This window comes from Aythya marila (genome assembly GCF_965140915.1).
Source record: "Aythya marila genome assembly, chromosome: 23".
Classification (NCBI taxonomy): Eukaryota; Metazoa; Chordata; class Aves; order Anseriformes; family Anatidae; genus Aythya; species Aythya marila.
This window is the reverse complement of record NC_139064.1, coordinates 878,806-897,417: the sequence shown is the minus strand read 5'-3', so window position 1 is coordinate 897,417 and position 18,612 is coordinate 878,806. Positions and strand designations below refer to the sequence as shown.

General features: G+C 59.1%; 1 protein-coding gene across 4 annotated transcripts in view; it reads right to left on the bottom strand.

The window, feature by feature from the left end:
* Nucleotides 1–18,612, bottom strand: part of DSCAML1 (DS cell adhesion molecule like 1) — a 95,156-nt gene that overhangs the window by 13,246 nt on the left and 63,298 nt on the right. For 3 of the 4 annotated variants that reach the window (XR_014318965.1, XM_082777844.1, XM_082777845.1), the window contains 11 exons: nucleotides 15,135–15,281; nucleotides 13,722–14,000; nucleotides 12,673–12,948; nucleotides 11,954–12,250; nucleotides 9,691–9,963; nucleotides 6,172–6,450; nucleotides 5,874–5,993; nucleotides 5,561–5,737; nucleotides 1,057–1,256; nucleotides 555–651; nucleotides 242–370 (listed from right to left, as the gene is read on the bottom strand). Coding sequence is in view for 3 of the 4 variants with exons in the window: in XM_082777844.1 (XP_082633970.1) it covers nucleotides 242–370; nucleotides 555–651; nucleotides 1,057–1,256; nucleotides 5,561–5,737; nucleotides 5,874–5,993; nucleotides 6,172–6,450; nucleotides 9,691–9,963; nucleotides 11,954–12,250; nucleotides 12,673–12,948; nucleotides 13,722–14,000; nucleotides 15,135–15,281 (2,274 nt within the window). In the remaining variant the exon portion in view is untranslated. Of the gene's footprint in view, nucleotides 1–241; nucleotides 371–554; nucleotides 652–1,056; nucleotides 1,257–5,560; nucleotides 5,738–5,873; nucleotides 5,994–6,171; nucleotides 6,451–9,690; nucleotides 9,964–11,953; nucleotides 12,251–12,672; nucleotides 12,949–13,721; nucleotides 14,001–15,134; nucleotides 15,282–18,612 lie in introns of those variants that run through there. The other variant, XM_082777846.1, reaches the window with a different exon arrangement.

The window sequence follows — 18,612 nt, the reverse complement described above, 5'->3', positions numbered from 1 at the left end:
TGGCTCGCGGTTTGGCTCTTTGCAAACATTGTCTCTTTAAATATTCCCTTTCAAATGCTCCCATCTAACATAAATTACCATATTTCACGAATGCCGGTCTCTCCTTTCTTCATCAAAGGAGCCGGGGTGCAGAACATTCCCTTTACGGGGGTGATGGGGGGGCCAGCTCTACACCTGCCGGCACAGCCCGGCCCCAGGGAGCAGCTGAGCCCTGGCCACGGGGGGGTCCACCAGCACCTACCGGACTTGTTCTTGTACTCGATGTCGAAGCCGGTGATGATGCTGTTCCCGTCGAACCGCTGTGTCCATCGCAAGTTCATGCTCCGGGCTTTCACCTCGCGGATCTCCAGCTCCGGAGGGTCAGGGGGCTCTTGGGGAGACACGGGGAGGGGGTCAGAAGCCAAAGCGCGGGGTGACAGGGAGAGAAAAACCCCAGGAACAGTGGGACCCCGTGAAGCTTTGCCACATCCCACACCCCGTGTGCGAGTTCCCATTCCTTCAGCAGCCTGCAGCCCTCCTGGCTTTGGTGATGGGCAGCGCACAGGGGCGCGTACCTTGGACGGTGAGCTGGATCAGGCCTCTGTCTTCACCATACGAGTTGATCGCGTGACAGGAGAAGAAGACGGAGTCCCCACGGTCAGCTGGTTTCAGCTAGGAATATTTTGGGGAGAAGAAAGGAGCCAGCTCAGCCTCAACTGCCCCGAGCCCCCATCTTCCTGCAGGGACCCCAGCCCGCTCCTGCCCCGGGGGAGCTGTGCCTGTGGGCGCAGGTTGCCCCAGAGCCCTATCCTCTGCTCAGGTGTGCACAGAGCTTTTATTCTTTGAGGTGTCCCTGGTGCTGCCCAACACCTTTAGAACCAGATCCCATTGCACAGGAAGGCAAAATTTAATGCAAGGCCAACGTAACCCACTGGATTTCATTTTCAGGGCCATCCCAGCACGAGAACAGAGGCTGGTTTTAGCTCTTCGCAGGCACTGCAAGCAGCTTTTCCGCCTTAACTGCCCCTGTGCCAGATGTGAAAGGATGCTCGGGACCCCCGCAGCCCAGCCCCTCACCTTGAGGGTGGAGATGACCTCGTCGCCGTTGTCCTTGGTGGTGATGGCGTAGCGCATGTTGCGGTCGGGGTCGATGACGGTGTCGCCCTTCTCCCAGCGGATGATGATGGGCCGCTCGCCCCGCGCCGTGCAGTTCAGCTCCTTGCTCTGCCCCTTGATGGCGATGGTGGTGTTGGGGTGGGACGTGATCATGGCAGGGACTGCGGGAGGGAGACGGGGGTCAGCACCCCCTCGGCTCGCCCGGTGGGCATGGCCGCAGCCCTCGGACCCCCGCGGGGAGGCGGTGGGTGCGGGGCTCACCGAGAGGCCACGCAGCCCGAAGTGGAATCGTTTCGCTGCATTATACGGCTCAGGATCATAAAATAATGAAACAGATAAATTTTATAATGCATAGCATTACACCGGGGTAGACAATAAAACGTGAAAGACAAATAACCAAGTGCACACTATAATGAAGAGAAAGCCTCCAGTCTGAGACGTGCGGGTATGAATTATTGACTAAGGTTTTACACTCCCGAGGATGAGAGGAAGAATGTTTTCCATCACAGATTTGCATAATTCACTCGTATAAACCTGGGTAGAATATAGAGCGCGATTCCACATCAGCAAGGCAGCTTTTGCATTGCAGATGCCGGAGAAATTTCCCCCCCCACCCCCTCGAAGATTCACCCGAAGATGCAAAGCAGGGGAGGGGAGCCCCCAGCCGTGCCCGCCACCCACCCAGGCGCAGCACCCTGCGGGGTGCCACCGCCACCAGGAGGACTGGGGCTTTGGGTGGGCGAGCGGGGCTGGATGCTGGCAGCGTGGGGCGGCACCACCACGGCTCCTCGGAGCAGGAAAACAGGCTGGGGGCGGGGGCAGCCTGGGTAAGCTGAAAAAAATGTAATGCATAAACAAACAGCGCTGCCGAGTCCCGCAGTAATATATGATAATGACAATCCGCAAAGGCAACACACACTGTTATAATGGGACACAAGAGGCTCTAATGAGCTACGACTTCTCGGCTTTCTGTGGCAATGTAATTCAATTAGCAGCTGAGGAAACCTTTTCTCCCGAGCTGCCGGCATTTTCAGGGTGCGGGGCGTGCGCCCACGTGGCTGGCACGAGGCACGAGCCCGGCCGCGGGGACTCCTCCGCCTCGTGACAGCTCCTCAGGAGCCCGTGGAAATCCTGCCCGCGGCCAGCCCCGAGGACCCCGAGCTGGCACGGAGGGGCAGGAGCAGGGAGAAAATAGCAGAGCCCGACCTGCTCAGCATGCAGAGGAGCACAAAGGCCGGGACCCTTGGCCAGAGGATGGACCCGGCTCTCCCCGGGGCTCTGCAGAGGAGCCAGCCCTTTCCCTGCACGTGGTGGCCCCGGGAGAGGAGCTCTGTTTCAGGCTCTGCTTCGCTGAAATGCACTTATTGATGTTTGATTAAAAGCATCTCCTTGGATGTAAACATATCAACTTCCCTCAATTGCCGGGGTCCCAGGAGAGCGGCACGTAGCCCAGAGCGGAGGAAGCAGCAAAACAAACCCGAAGAAAACCCCAACCAGCCGTGCACACAGCATGGACCGGGGCTTGGAGGCAGCAGCCCCCTGCACACCATCCCTGGTGCTGCCCCGTGCCACCAGCACACCCCCACACCCCGTGCTGGTGATGCTCCATGCCCATGGTGACCCACGGGGTGCTCTGAGCCCTGTGAGCATCCTGCTGGGACCGGCTGCAGGGAGGAGGAACAAGGGAGGAGGATGCTCACAGCTCTACCTCAAGCAGCCTCCTTCAGCCTCCTCACATGAGCAGGACCCTGCACACCAGAGCCCGGGTGCTGGGCGTGCGTGGGATCAGTGCTGAGCACCCCAAACCCAGCCTGTGCATCCTGCCCCAGCACAGAATGACTTCCCTCGAGTTCAGCTTCCCTCCTGCACAGGCTGACATCCCATCCCCTGCGCCCAGCCTGCTCGGCTGCCCCGGCACTGCCCCGCTGCTCCCCTCCGAGCCCATGGGCCGTGTTAACACAGCCCCAACAAGAGGCTGGTCCTGTCTGCTGGGCAGAGATAAGCGAGATGAGCCTGGCCACCAAGGGAATTGTCAGCACCCCACAAGCTCTGCTGTCCTTACCCTGGCTGGGGCAGGAGCAGCTTCACAGCCCGGTGGTGACAACTCAATGAGAACGGTGACACCGGTGACAAGGGCTGCTCCTGCCTCCCTCACCCCCCTCTCTCTTGTTTAGAGCCAGCTCTGTGATGTTAATTTGATTGCACCCGTTTCAGCTTCCTTTCTACACTGATTAGCTGAGTTTCACCTGAAGCATGAGATTAATTCAAATTGCATGGAAGCAATCAGTTATGCTCCTGCAGGAGGACACCAAATGCCCTCGCACCTCGGTCCTGCCCGGTGCCCGGCGAGCCCCCCCAAGGCTGGAGGAGCCCCCCCAGCCTGCACTGCCCTCAGGGACCCGACCCGCTCCATCCCTGACTCTCTGCTCCCGACGCAGCCATGTGCTAAATGGCATTTATCACGCGCTGTGATCTCCTCACCTGCGCCCAGGCCAGCGAGCCGCCCCCCGGGTGGCTGCGCGCTCCCGTGCCCTGCTCCCAGCCTCCAGCTCCCCACAGCTCCTGCTCTGCAGCGCACCCGACCTGGTGCTAACAAGTTGCCTTCAACAGCACGGATGAACGCGCCAGCCCTGCACGGCAGCAAGGTGTTGCTGCTCCCAGACAAGCGCCCGTGCTCAGAGCAACTTCGTGGCACGGTCCCGGGGCCAGCACACCCCCCGAGCGCTGTGCGCCCTGCACGGGATGGCACCCCAGGAAAAGGCTGGCCCAGCCGGGGCCCCGAGGGTTAAATCTGCACGCAGAGCCCTGCGGTTTCCTCCTCGGCACCTGACGAGCAGCAGCTAACTGCTCCTGGCACTGGTGGGGCTGTGCACGCTCCTCTGATTTATTGCCTGCCTGCCTTGGTTAGCCCCGCGGAGCCGGCACGGCAGCACCCGGGACGTGCCGTGCGGCCGGGGGCTGCACCTCCTGCCCCGCGTGGTGTGGGCTCCCCTCTCCCCGGCTGACCGCGGGTTTGGGCTCTGATTAACATTCATTTAACACTGTCTGCAGTGGCCTGGCTTTAGACGAAAGCCGGTGCTGATCTCGCTTTAATTGGCCTGACATTTCACTAAACAAACAAAAATCAAAAAAATGAAACAAAACAAAGAGCCCCATATAATGCTTAATTGGCTGTGGCGCTTCGTCTACCTATTCATTCAAACCTTTTCAAAGGCTGCTGAGGTCTCCGGGAAATGTAAAAGCACATGCATAATAAGGTTATGTGCTATTCAAGTCAGCAAGCAACCTGTCCTGGGATGCAATTATACCAGATAGCAGGGACAAGGCAACAGTTCAGGCTCCAAGACTTCTGCACACTCACTCGGGATTAATCGCCTTGACTTTGTACCTGCGCCTTATTGAAGTATGTTGTTTGAAGTCGCTCGTTTCAATTCATCAATCAGCGGGATAAATTAAACAGCTGACAGGGAGAGGAAAAGGCTCCCCTCAACCCTCCCCACAAGAAACACAGGAAAGTAGACGCTGGCTGGGGAGGGGAGACGCCGGAGCGAGAGGGAGCGAGAGGGAGCGAGAGGATGCTGCAGCCGGGCGGTGGGCTTTGGGCTGGGGGGAGCTGCAGGGGGGAGGCTGCGGGGGGGAGGCTGCAGGGGGGAGGCTGTAGCCCTGGCCACTCGCAGGGTTTCTCTTCGCAGCCAGCGCCGGGTGCGAGACCTGGCCGTGATGCAGCATTGTGCACGTGCCCAGGGTTTTTTGGGCATTCAAGGGAGCGCCTGCTGCCAGCTCCAGCTCCCTCCTGCCTCTTCGGCATCATCCCTCCCCTCTTTGTTAGGGAAATGATGATTTTAAGATGAATCTAACATGGGGAGCCAGCAAGAAAGCAAGAGCCTGATGCTCTCGAGGGGTGTGTGGAGCCAACAGAAGCCAAATCCAGGTGTAAGGACAGCCGGGAGGGGAGCCGAGCGCACCATTCTGGCACCCTGAGGATGCTGCCGCAGGCACCAGCAGGACCAGGCTGTCCTCCCCTCCAGCCCCTCTTCCTGGATGCTTGAACTCTTAGAGCAGCGGCAATCAAAATAAATAAAGAGGAGCTGGCGATTATGTATTCTGCTGATAGCAACGGGAGAGGAATCCAATAATAAGCACGGTTCAAACACGGTGTCTAACAACACTTCCCAGCCCATCCCTGTCAAATTAGCGAAGCTATTTCCTTCCCTCCCGTATGATGTAGATTGATTGCCTGGTTTTATTTAGGACTAAGTGTTTGTAATCGCATAAGGGAAGCCGGTCCCTGCAGGAGGGCAATCGATGCCCCCCGTGCCCCGCATCGATCAGGGGCTGCGCGGTGCCGGGGCAGTGCCGGGCCGGTCCCTGTGTGTGCAGCGGGCTGTGCTCTGGGAGGGGGCACCCCCTGCAGCCCCCCCTGCAGCCGTGCCATGCCCCAGCCCCCCCCAGCACAGCTACTTACTCTTCACGGTGAGAAACATGGACTTGCTGATGTCCGTGCCCACCCCGTTGCTGGCCTGGCACAGGTAGTAGCCGATGTCCTCCTCCAGCACGTGGCGGATGAGCAGGGAGCTGTTGGGGAGGATCTGGATGCGGCCCGTCAGCGGGATGGGGTGATACTGCTGCGGGTTCCCACTTCCTAGGAGGGGGCGCAGACACGCAGCCATCAGAGCTCAGCCAAACAGGGGGGGTTTGTGGGGCTCGATGCTGGGCTGGCCAGGCCGAAATGGAGAGATCAGAAATCCCCAAACGCTGCCGTGTTGCCTCTCACGTACCTTTTGCGTGCTTCCACATGACTTTCGGAGGCGGGTACCCATCGACGGAGCAGTTCAGCACCCCAGCTTTACCGTAAATGCCGTCCTGGTTGTTGGGCTGGACCACAAATCGAGGAGGCACTGGGTAACGAGAGCGCAGAGATGGCTGTGAGAGCCCCAAACCCCAGCAGCTTCTTGCAGGTCGCTCCCACCTGCATGCACGTGGCCGCCCTGGTTCCCCTGCCTGCTTCCACCCCTGCTACGTCCATCGGTGCCCCCCCACCCCAGCCCGACGTGGGGGCAGCCCCGGGGTGCTCACCCCGCACGATGAGCTGCCGCTCGCGGCTGACGGTGGCGGCGGCGTTGCTGGCGATGCAGGTGTAGTTGCCGTTGTGCTTGAGGGAGACGCTGGAGATCTGCAGGGAGCTCATGAACTCCTTGCTCTCGATGGTGACGCCCGAGCCGGAGAGGATGACGTGCCCGTCCTTCCGCCAGGTGATGTGGATGGGCATGTCCCCCGAGGACACCACGCAGGGGATGTAGAGGAGCTGCCCGATGGAGGCTGGGGGGAACTCGAAGGGCTGGATCAGAGGAGGGACTGTGGAGGGGAGAGGCAGAGCACGCTGTACATCGCAGCCCGTGCCTGAGGGGACAGACTGGTGGCAGGGGGACGGAGGAAAAGCAGCCGGTCCTGGCTCCTGGTCCTCACAGCAGGTCAGTGCCCACCGGCCCCACCTCACCACAGGACACAGCCTGGTGGAGGAGCGAGCCTGCTTGCCGTCACCACAACATCTCACAAACCCATTGCTCTGTCACCCAAAGCATTTGCTGCCCAGAAACTGAGGCAGGCTTCTGTTGCAGCCAGCAACGCTTCCAGGAGGGGGTGGCAGCAGGATGTGACCCACCGGGGAGAGCCACCGCGCTCAGCCCAGCCACCCCGACCCCCTCTGCGCACACCAGCTGAAATTCCACCTCAGCATTTATCTGCTCGCAGAAAAGCAGTTATTAGATGGATGCTTTTCTTAAAGGCACTGGATTCAGAACCAGCCATTATCTTTCTGATAACTTAATTAGGCAACCGCAGCATCTCTGGCAATGTGGGAGGGGGAAGAAAGCATAGAGAGGGAGACAATTAGCTTAACAAGGCTCAGCACCTGGTAGACGAGATCCTCTTTCCGCAGCCTCCATAATTAAATTAGCAGGCTGCCAATTGTCCCCTCGGCAGAAATAAGATGCCCTCTTGTACAGACGCGGGAGCCCCAGCAGGGAAGGGCTCACCGCGCCGCTGCGCACGCCCCCGCACTCCTGCACGCCGTCCCCCATCTCCACCCACACCTCGACCAGTGCTCTCCAGTGCTCCCAGTGCTCAGAACAGGCTGCTGGGGGCTCCAGGGCTGAGTCAGAACGGGGCTGGCCTCAATGGGGTGGCCCGAAGCCTGGCCAGGAAGCCCTACAGAGCAGAAGGTGCTGGGGGCTGCTCGCTGCCCCCTCGGGGTGCTGCCCGTGGGCGCAGGGGTCCGGCCCGGCCGCCTGCCCCGCTGCCAGCTGCAGTGACGTGGCTTGAGCTGCCGGAGCCATGGAGCCAGCAGTGCCCGTTTTCCATAATTAATGAATAATTAATTGGGAATGCGCTGCAGTCTATTGCAGAGTGGGGCCGGGCTTGTGCATCTCCAAACACCCCACGGGCCACTTCCAGCACACGCAGCCTCTCGGCAGAAGAGCTCTCCTGGTTCCAGCTCCCCTTAACCAGGGCTTAACACAAGTCTTCCTTTCCAAATTGATTCCCTGCTACATACTCTCCTGTTTTCAGCACTTCCCAGGCTCTCCTGCACCTCAGTGCACCCCAGCAGCGCCGCAGAGCCCCACATCCCTCACGCTGTGCCCGACTGCAGAGCGGCTGAGCTGGCATCCCCACTGCTGTCACCTGGGCAGGGCTGTGCGACAGCCCCAGGACAGCACCAAGGCCACACGTGATCAATTAAAACCTTCAAAGATGTCTGTGGGAATAACGAGCTGTCAGGGCACCTCGGCTGGGTGCTGGGATCATGCTCCCAGGGGACACATGGAAAAGGGACTCAGGAGCACCCCCAGGCAGCCTGGGAAGCCCTGGGGAGCAGGGATGCTCCGAGCTGGGACACGGGGACCTGGCAGCTGGGGAGGAGGCTCAGGGACTTCCCAACGGGGGCAGAAACAGAGATCAAACTGAACGGCGTGATCGGGCCAGGCACTGACATGAGGGGGCCGTAAAGCCTTTACTACGGCTTGCTTGGGAAGACCTGCGGCGTAACTCACTTGTGGCACGCAGCGCGCTCGCCAGGCACTTGTGGCACTAAAAGCTTTACGGCGCCCGTACCAGCTCTGCACACTTCCATTTCTTTATTCTGCTCCTCGGAGCAGCCTCCGAATGTAGTCGAGGGCATTCTCAGTTTTCCTTCCCGGGCTTTTATCCGGTGGCCATAAAAACACCCAGGCAGGCAGGGCCGGGTGTAAATCTCCAGCCTGCGTGCTGCAGCTGGGATGAAGACATCCGACACAGCCAGAGCAGTGAGCTTCCCAAATAGCACCGCATGGCACCGTGCTCGCCCTGCTCAGGCTGTCACCGGCCCCTCGCCCAGGCAGTAAATCCAGGCTCAGGGGGGTTGCACGGCGGCCGCTTCCCAAAATATATGGATAAACTTCAGCATCCCGCGTCCGCCTTCCAGCAACTGGCAAAAGAGCAGCACGTAATTCAACTTCGCTTGCACACATCCCTGTAGGTACTCCCTCCGTGAGGATTTTGGTTTAAGGTGAGGAGAACAAAGGCTGGCCGTGCCCTGCACTGGGGGTGTGAGGGGAGTGGGGTCCCCTCGGCACTGCCCTAAGGTTAGCTGCAGCCCACGCTTCCGCCTGCAAAGCCTTGGAGAAGAGCATTAGCTAATCAAGGGGTAGCATCTCTAATCAGCTTGATGCTCTCTCTTGCTAACCTGATTCCTAATAAGAAAATGGTGGATGGAAGGGGAGGGAGGGGGATCAGCATAAAATCCAGTCCATAAATACCCGGCTCGGTGAGACGGAGGCAAAGACAATTGGCCAGCTCTGTCCCCAGTGTGGCTGTGTTTGTCTGAATGATTTACTGCAAACACTGAGCTGGCGACAGGCAGAGCCGACCCGACAACTCTGAGGATGGGAGATACGATAGCTCCGCGCGCTCATAACACAATCTCAGCAAGTCACTGGGAGGGAATGCATCCGACTCAATTCATTAGGACTGATAGCTCCCTCAATGGGGCTGAATAATTGATGGCCTGGAGAAGCTTTTAAGATGTTCTGTGCGCTTGGAAGACCGAGAGTATTATTTTTTTAAAAGCTAACACACAGAGAAAAACATCAGTGAAGGTGATCCGAGCAAAGGTTAGATGTTTTAATACGCTGTGTTTACACCGCAAATCCTTGCTCGCTGCGTGTAACAAGAAATGGATCTGGTGCGGCTCGGGGCAGCAGCAGGCATGCAGGTGGGTGCAAGGTGGCTGGGCTGAGCCAGCTCTGCCTCTCCTTGGTGCCTAGGGATCACAGCCAGTGTCTGGACGCAGAGCACCTTGCACGGTGCTGCCCTGCCTCTGCCCACAGGAACAGCCCCAACACTCCCCAAAGCACGAGTGGAACGGCCCCAACGCAACCCGAAGGAGGTGCCCTAGGAGCACGCTTGTGCCTTGCCCCATTCTGGGTGGGAAGGTGGTGGGAAAGGGGCTCACAGCTCCTGCCTACAACGTGCCAGAGCTGACCAAGCTTCTGCAGGAAGCACAGGGCTCCCTGGGCTGGGGAGGGAACTGCAGGACCCAGGCAATCCCCACCCGCTCACCTTTCACCGTGACGTGCACGCTCTGGCTGATGGAGAGCTGGGGCTGGATCAGCACGCTGCACAGATACTCCCCTTCGTCCATGCCTTTCTGGACGTCCATCAGCTTGAGGGTGCCGTTCTCAAAGACCACTTGGCGGTGGTTATCAGGCAGCAGCAAAGAGTCCTTGTACCACTTGATGGAGTAATAGGGGTACCCGATCACCCTGCAGTTGATGAAAGTGTCCCTACCCGCTACCGCCGTTATGTTCTTCATCGCTCGGATGCTCGGGGGACCTACATAGTGGGGAGGAAGGAAGAGGCAGGCTAGGTTAATTCCGAAGGGCGGCTTGTTTGCACACAGATCTGCTAGTGCAGAGCGAGCTGCGCAGGCGAGCGAGGTGACGGCAGAGCCAGGACCCAGCCTGCCCAGCAGCAGCCTCCAGCGACAGCCCCTCGCGCACACCTACAAAAGAAGAGCTGCAAAAGTGGGGGCTGCGACCCTTGGCTGCAGCCAAACTTCAGCAAACTCCCCCCGGTCTTGCAGGCACCATGCTTAGGCTTCAATTTACAGGGTTCATTGCTGGGGAAGCCCAGCCTGAGAGTGCTGCTGCCCCTCAGAGGGACGTCAAACGCTGCCTGGGAGCACATCCAGCCGGGGCTCCCAAGGGAGCTTCAGGAGACCTCTGGGGAGCACCCCCCGGCTGTCCGGCTGCTCTGCCCCTCTCAGGAGGAAGCTGTGTGTGCTTTGCCATCTCCTTGGCAGAGAGCTCCATCCAGGAGCCCAAATCCCATTTGGCAATGTGTTTGATCTCCACTAAAAGGCACCGTTCGGAGCTTCCCGTGGGCACCCCGAGCAGTGCCAAAAAGCCAGGCAAGGCAGCCCACGGCTCCTGGCTGGCTCTCATGCTGCCTGAAGGACTGGAAGTGTTGCAGGTGAGTATTGCAAGGAGAGGTTTCACGCTTGAACAATTACATTGTTCTCGTGGCCATTGTGTAAAGCAGCAAACTAATCTCAAGATTAACCCTATCTCGACTCCTCGCCCCAAGCGCGTGGCAGGATAACAGCTGAGCAGATGCTCAGGGTAAGATCCCCATTGTGAAAGCACGCTCCCTCCTGAGATCCTACAGCGCCCAGGGTCCCGGGAATAAGGGGACTCGAGGGGGCCAAGAGCAGGGAAAGAGAAATTAGCAGCCTGCTCTCGGGCCTGTCACAGGGACCTGCTCAATTATTCCAGGGGAAAAAAAAAAAAAAAAGCCTGAATCTTATCTAGTGACAGGCAGTCAGGAACTGGAAGAGGGGGAAGAAAAGAAGACAATGAAACGTCCTCATTCAGAACGCTGCTCCTGCTTCTCGTGCCTGGGAGATGAACTTGCTCCAAATTTAGCGGTAAGTGGCAGCAAAATTCAGACTCTCCTGGGATTCCAGCCAAAAAGCCACTAGATCCATTTCAAACCTGAGACACAGACAAACACAGCCCTTCAAGCTTCTTCCTCGGTAGATAATTTAATGTTACCTTGACTCTGGCTCCCACCTATAAGACTAGAAGCTTTAACTGGTGGTTATGAATGGGCAGAGGCTTACACCGTGCCCCATGCCTTGGAGAACGCCCTGGAACGCACAGAACAACACGCTCCAGCCATAACCACGCGGTGATTAACGCGGCCATGGCTTTTAGCAGACAAAGAAAACACAGACATGACAAATCCGAGCTCATTTTCCACGATTTCCCGTGCTGCCTCATCGTTGCTTGCATTGAGGATCCCTGCGCCCACGGGCACCTTCCTGCCAGGGAGCGGGGCTGGGACTGGGGTGGTGTGGGGGGCTTGGGGGCAGTGTGGGGGGTCTGGGGATGGTTTGGGGGACACATCGCAGGCAGGTAAAAAGGAGCAGGTGGCTCTTGGCCTGTGCAGGTCACTTCTGCACCACCCCAACCTCCTCCCCAGGGTCCTTCACGGGAGGCACTTGCTGCACAGACCCAAAGGCTGGAAGGGGAGACAGCAGACCCCAGCGGGGAGGCATTGCCACTCTGGAGGCCTTGTTCTGGCTCTCCAAGGTTCAGAGGATAGCCGTGCACTCCGTTCAGCTCCCTGCTCTGAGCCACAGGGGAGCTGGATGCCACGGGCAGGGCTGGGGGCGAGCGGGGCAGGAGAGGGCTGCAGAGACCTGCACAGCCGGGAAATGGGGGGGGACGGGGGACGGGGAGAGAAACGATCTGGCGGGGAACAGAACACAACCAAAAGCCCAGTCAAAGTCCTATTCTGATATTTAAAAGTAGACAGGCACCTCTTACGTTTATTCGCGCTTGGTATTCGGCGCTGCCCACCGAGTTCCGCGCGGTGCACCGGTACACGCCGCCGTCCTTGATCTGCGGGCTGGTGACGTTCATGTGGCTCACCGTGGTGCCGTCCGACATGGTGTACTGGTTGGTGCGGTGCCCGTTGTCCCGCGGGATGGGCTCGTCGTCCAGGGCCCAGGTGACGGTCGGGGGGGGTGCGCCCTTGGCGGCACACATCAGGGAGAACTGCTCCCCGGGGTTCACCACCTTCTCGCTGAAGGAGGAGACGATGCGGGGGGTCCCATCTGGGGGGACCCAGAGGGAGGGGGGTTAGGGCACGGCAGCCACCGGCAGCAGTCACCCACACCACCCGAAACCTGGTTGATAAGAGATTTTGGCTCGAGGGGATGCCAGGCTCAGCAGTGCCCATCCCTGGTCCAAATTTGCAGAGCCCTGCAACCCCGCCTGCTCGTGGAAGGCAGCTCCTCAGCACAGGGCAGGGAATGGACAGGTCAGTGCAGGACCCTGATTTTGGCCCATGCCCCTGCATCCCCGAGCTGCTTGCAGACAATTTGCACAGCCCAGGGGCTGGGTGCAGCCTGCCCCAGTGGTGCTTGCTTTCCTCCATCCATGCACAAAGCACCTTGGTGAGCACCGCGGATGCGGCAGCTTGGCAAGGGGCAGAGAAACACCCCAGCTGGCCCCCACCCCGAGGAAGCCAGCTCACCCTCCAGCGTGATGATGGAGAAGTCCTGTGCCGTCTGGGATTTGCGGGTGGCAAAGCACTGGTAGGCTCCGGAGTGGCTCTTCTGGGCGGCCGTGATGAGGAGGGTCTCGTTGCTGATGCCCCGGATGGAGATGTAGTCATCCACCACCACCAGCTCCGTGTTGCGGTACCAGCGGATGACGTACTCGGGGGACCCGCTGAGGGCACAAGAGAGGATGACGGTGCTGCCAATGCCCGTTTTGAGCTTCTTTGGTGTGAGGGTCACACGCAGAGGGTCTGTGCAAGAGAGGACGACAGCAGGAGAGGCGTTGGCTGCGTGGTGGTGGCGGGCTGTGGGGGCAGGCAGCCGCAGGCCAGCACGCACCACGTGGCTCTCATCCTTCGTGTACTTTTCCACCTTTCCTTCCCTGGATGTGCCAGCCCGACTACATGCAAAATGTCACCGTAGAACAAGGCAGGTGGCCTCCTCGCCCTTCCTTGTGCTGCCAGCCCAGCCTTTAATGTTGGCCCTGGTGTAGGGGCAGGGTGGCTGGAAGCAGCTGTCGCAGCGGGGATGTGGCCGGTGCGATGGGGCAGTGCCGAGCCGGGGACGTGCCAGGGCGGCTCCGGGGCTGCTGGTGACAGCAGGAACCCCCAGGAGCAGAGCAGGCAGTAAATATTTGGCCTGCCCAGATGGTATTTACTGTTTGGCTGGAGCTTATTTTATGTAAATCAGCAAAACAAAGCACAGAGGCACCTAACAGGATATCGCCATCCAGCAATTTACATCCCCTGCTATTGCTCTGCCTTTTCCAGAGGTCCCTCTCTCGGCCCAGATTAAAGCGGTAAATCAGGGGCTGTCTGCACGTCCTCGGCTGCAGCATTATAAACTTCCCCCAAATGCTCCAAGCACCGCATCAGACATGCTGCGTAGCGCGACGGCGGGCTCCAACACGCGCCACGCCACGCTGAAACATAAAGCTTGTAATTTACACAGCTTTAGAAAGGCCTCGAGGCTGGAGATTTACACAGCTCGGCAGGACGCAGCTCTCCCCGCCGCCGGCACTCACCTATGACCGTGAGGGTCCCGGTGACCTCTGCAGACCCGAAGGTGTTGGTGACCTCGCAGATGTAGGTCCCGCTGTCCTCCACGCGCAGGTCGCTGATGCTCAGCCCCGTGATGCGCTTGGCCCAGCGGCCGTCGGCGGGCAGCGGGCGCCCGTCCTTGAGCCAGCGGATGGCGGGGTTGGGGTACCCCGAAGCGATGCAGGGCAGCTCCACCAGCCGGCCCGCCTTCACCTCCCGGGACTGGAAGCTGTCTAGCATCGTGGGGATGGACTCCGCCGGGTCTGGGGTGGGAGAGGGAATAAACTCACACGGAGAAGGAGGGGAGATGGGCTCCTGCCCTGCAGCCAGCAGGCTGAGCTGGTTTTAACAGGGAGGAGCCAACGGCTGTCTGAGCCGCCTGGGGATGCCGGGGGAGCCTGTGCACGGTGACACGGGGACCGGCGGTGACACAGGGACCGCCGGGCCACCTCGGCGTCAGCTGGCACTGAGCGGCTCTGCCCCTCCCCGGGGAAACGCAGCCGAGGAGCTGGTGGGACGGATAAACACGGCACTGGAGGAATTACTCAAGGTGACACGTAATTGGTGCAAAATACACAAATTCGGTGGCACATTTCAAAATTTACAAGCAAAGGGGCCCATCAGGCAGCTGGGAAAGGAGAAAATTAATCACCAAGTCTCAGGCGTGAAATTAAATTCCAGGGGAAAGAAACCTCTTTCATTACTCCCAAGCAGAAGTAAAACGCCGTGACGTGTAAATAATGACAGCGACCAGGAGGGGACCGAGGCACCGCGAGTGTGCACGGGGAGGGGACGATGCAATCCACGGCCACACTGCGGGATGGTTTGGATGGGAGTGGGACCGAGCAGGTCCAGAAAGCCCGGCTGTCCCCGACCCTCTGCGGGGTTAATTCGAGGAGCTAGAGCAGGAGAGGAGCCCTGGGAAAGCCATATGGCGGGGAGCAGGGAGCTGCAGCTGAGTGGCAGGAGAGGCGATGCGGCGGCGAGTCGGGCGAGTTCCCTCCCTCCCAAGCAGAGTAATTTGGGCAGTCAGCGGAGCCGGGAGCGCCCCGAGACAGGCGGCACTACGGACTGCGCTACGCTCTGCTGCAGTATCGCTTGCACGTTCGTCGCATCGCGTCAGGCTGCTCACATCGCGGGCTGTCACATCGGATCGCCTCGCGCCCCGTCGCCTCTCGCTCAGCTCGGGGTGCCGCGCGGCACGGCGAGGGGCGGCACGGACCCCCTGCGCAAACCCCTGGCACCCTCCCGCTGCCAGGATGGGGGGTGGGGATGCTGCAACATCCCCTGCACCCCCAGGAGATGATGGGGAGATGGGGAGATGGGGAGCGGGGTGCAGATGAGGCTGGAAGCTGTCACCAGGTGCCTCGGCAGCACTGCTGGCACTGCGTGCTCACCTGACACGGAGAGCCGGGCTCCGTTGCTCTGGCGCGTCTCCCCGCTGTACTTGTGCTTGGTGATACACCTGTAGGTGGACAAGGCATCTTCCTTCTGCACGTCCGATATGTACAAACCTCCGTAAGAAGTAATAAAAAACCTATTTTCTGCAGAGACAAAGAGGAAAGGGAGGGGAAGGGTGAGCGAGGTGGCCCTGGTGTCGCACATCCCCTCCCAGGCACCCAACACCTGAGGCAGGCAGAGCCCCTGTGCTCAGGGCCAGGAGCACAACACGGTCCTTCCCCACCGGGACCGTCTCTGCCATCACGTTTGGGGGCCAGCTGGCAACTTCAGGCCAAAATGGGCGAGCAGCAGTGCCTGCAAGAGGAGCCCACGCGTGTGCAATATCAGCACGTGGGTGTGCAACAGCAGCCCGCGTGTGTGCAGTATCAGCCCGCCGGGCTGCAACAGCATCCCACGCATGTGCAACATCACCATGGGGGTGTGCACAACTGAGCACGTGTGTGCAATATCAGCACGGGGGTGTGACAGCAGCCTGCACATCCCTGGGCACTGCCTGGTGGCTGCACTCATCCTGCAGCACACGCAGCTGCCCAGGCACCAAGGCAGGGGCAGGGTGTCCTTGTCCCCACCCGAAGGCCACATCCGAGCCCCACCAGGGCCCCGCAGCAGCACGAGGAGGGCAGCGGGCACGGCCCCGGGCTGGCCGTGGGCTCGCAGCGATTCCGCGGCTGCGGATGGAGAGGGGAGCACACACCACGAAACCCATCTCCGTGTGCTGCATAGCAACGCTGCAATTAAAAGTGAATCCGTCCTGCTGAGTTAATAATTAGCTTAACTTACTTAGAAGCGTGTGAAAACAAATAAGGGCTTGAGTTGATATTTGAGCACCAGGGGGAGATTGCCGAGGCCACCAGGTAGTGCAGCACGGACCCCGCGGTGCTGGCCAGCAGCTTTCGGGCTGGTGTGCACAGGGGGAAAGGAGTTGTTCACTCTCCTATGAAGCCAGCCTCCCTGTCAGGCCTGACCTCTATAATTCATCATGAATATCAACAGTAATTAACATTAATAGAAAGGCCTGCACCGTGGCGCAATTGAGCAGCAAGGAGGGAAGCAGGGCAAGCAGAGGTACCGGGGAGAAGCTCTGGGTGTCCGCGCTCCCCTTCCCACCTGGAAGACACCTTTCATCCTGCTCTCCTACCAGCGCCAGCCGTGAGAGCGAGCCTTTGATCCCAGTTTCTGTGGGACCTCTGGGATCCTTTCAGCTGGCAGAAGCTCAGCTGGGATGGGGTGGTACATCTGTTCGGCTGCACCACGTTGCCAGCCAAGCCACCCCCTGCTGAAACACAGCGAGTGCAGATAAGCAGAATGTAATTAGCAGAGCCAAATGTTTGGAGTCGAAACCTCTAAACCTAGATTGTAAGTCAGCAATGGCTGCAAACGGCTCCTTCAAATCCTGCACCACGATGGGTGACGACAAACAGCTGCTTTTTCTTCCAGCACCTTTTTGAAGTACTTGGTTATTCGTGATTTAGGTGGTAGGCAGTGCCATGGTCAAGCCCCTAACAGCAGGAAAAATGAAAGCGGAATACGGGGATGAAAGGAAAACCCTCGTGGAGCCGCCTGGCAGGATGGCAGAAGCCTCTCCCTGCCCGCTGCAGCAGCACTTCAGGCTACAGATCAACACAAAACAGGGCTCTTCACCGCGGAACTGGAGCACATCCACCGCAAAAGCCAAGCTGATGGCAGCCCTGAGCCCTGCTGGCACTACCCCACTCCAGCTGCAGCTTAGCTAGATGTATGTATTTGACTCTAATTGTTTGATATGAGAGCATTAGGGACTCTAAACAGAGAAGAAATAGCAGCCTTAATAAGATACGAGCCTAGCCATAGCTAACAGAAGGCAGAGGCTGGAAAGCCCGTGCAGATTGCCCCTGGAAGGAAAGGGAGCAGCCCCGCGATGCTCCCCACACCACCAGCAGCATCCTGTGAGCTCGGGACAAGGCTTGGAGGGGTCAGAGCTCTGCAGCCAACACCTGCAGACACAGATCTCCCTCCTCACAACGCCAGCAACGTGCACACTGCACCACGGTGCAACGGGACACAAGCACACGGTGGTGCCAGCCTCGTGCCCTGCGCCCTCGACCGGCGGCAGCAAGGTTTTAATGTGAACCTCGGTAGAAGGGGAGGGGGAGCAGTCCTGCAAGGACTGAACCCACATGCAAATCAGGCATTAATTTTTCATCTCCCATCAAACCAGTAAGCAAAGAGCATTGGCTGCACTGGAATTTGAGAAGGGGGGGGGGGACCAGTTTCTATGGAAACAGCTGCTGCATTTTGCAAAGTGCTGCGCAGCCCCAGCTGGCCTCCCCCCGGCGCAGGCACTTCTGTGCATGCCCAACTGCAGCCCCGCTCCCGGGCACGCTCATGCTCCGGAAACAAAGGCGTGCAGGAGCGGCGTGCAACGAGGCCGAGGGGCAGCAGGGCCCTCAGGCAGCTTCCTAGGCAGAGATGTGCAAGAAGACGAACACGAGGACGAGAGAATTGCTGAGCACGAATATAAAACCAGCCCTGTCTGATCCCACCTAGGGCACCACACCAGGATCCTGGCACTCGCTGGCTTCCACAGACCCTGTGCCCAAAGTCAGGCCTCTGAGCCAGAATGTGAGCATAGGCTTGGAGCCCAGAAGAGCCGCAGGAAGGCAGCTGGCACACCAGCCCCCACCCTGATACCTCTCTGCATGGGGCAAGGCACTCCCTGGGCTCCTCTCCTGCGCAGCCTCCGTGTGCTGAAAGCTTCCAGACGGGCAGAAAAGCTGCAGGTTTTAGTGCCGGCCTTGCTGCCGCACAGTGACAGCAGGCATCTGCCCCCTTGCAAGCTATGCCATGGCATTCAGCGTAAGGTCTACACAACCTGACAGCACAGCTTCTATTTTCTTATTTTTTTTCTTTTTTTTTTTTTCCAACAAGGGACAAATAACTTGGCCGAGGAGTGCTGCACTGGTTCAAGGGAAAGATGCGGGGCAATAATTGATGTGAACGGCTCTGACGGAGACCTCACCGAAGTGACTTATGGCTCAGTTAGCTTGCGAGATTAACGTCGAAGGTCGCGGAATAAAATCAGATCTTTCTGCCTGCCAGGAGGAGGAGAAGCTTTACGGGATGCAGAGGATTAAGTACGTCCACAGCCAGGCTGGAGTGATGTGCCTCTAATAACTCTTGCAGGGAGACTTTGCTGCTGCCGAGGCAATGCCTCTCCAAGCCTCCCACTCCCCTCTCCCCCCAGTTTTGGGGTGCCAAAATTGGGGAGCTGGGACTCAGAGAGGAGCAGGGCAGCTGGGAGCCCCCAGGACCCAAACCTTGCCCCCACAAAGGGAGAAACAAGGGGGAAAGCACAGAGAAGGCATGGAGAACATGAGGAGGGTCTCCTGCTGTAGGTGCTCACATGTACACACGTGCTCTCTGCTCGGGAAACCT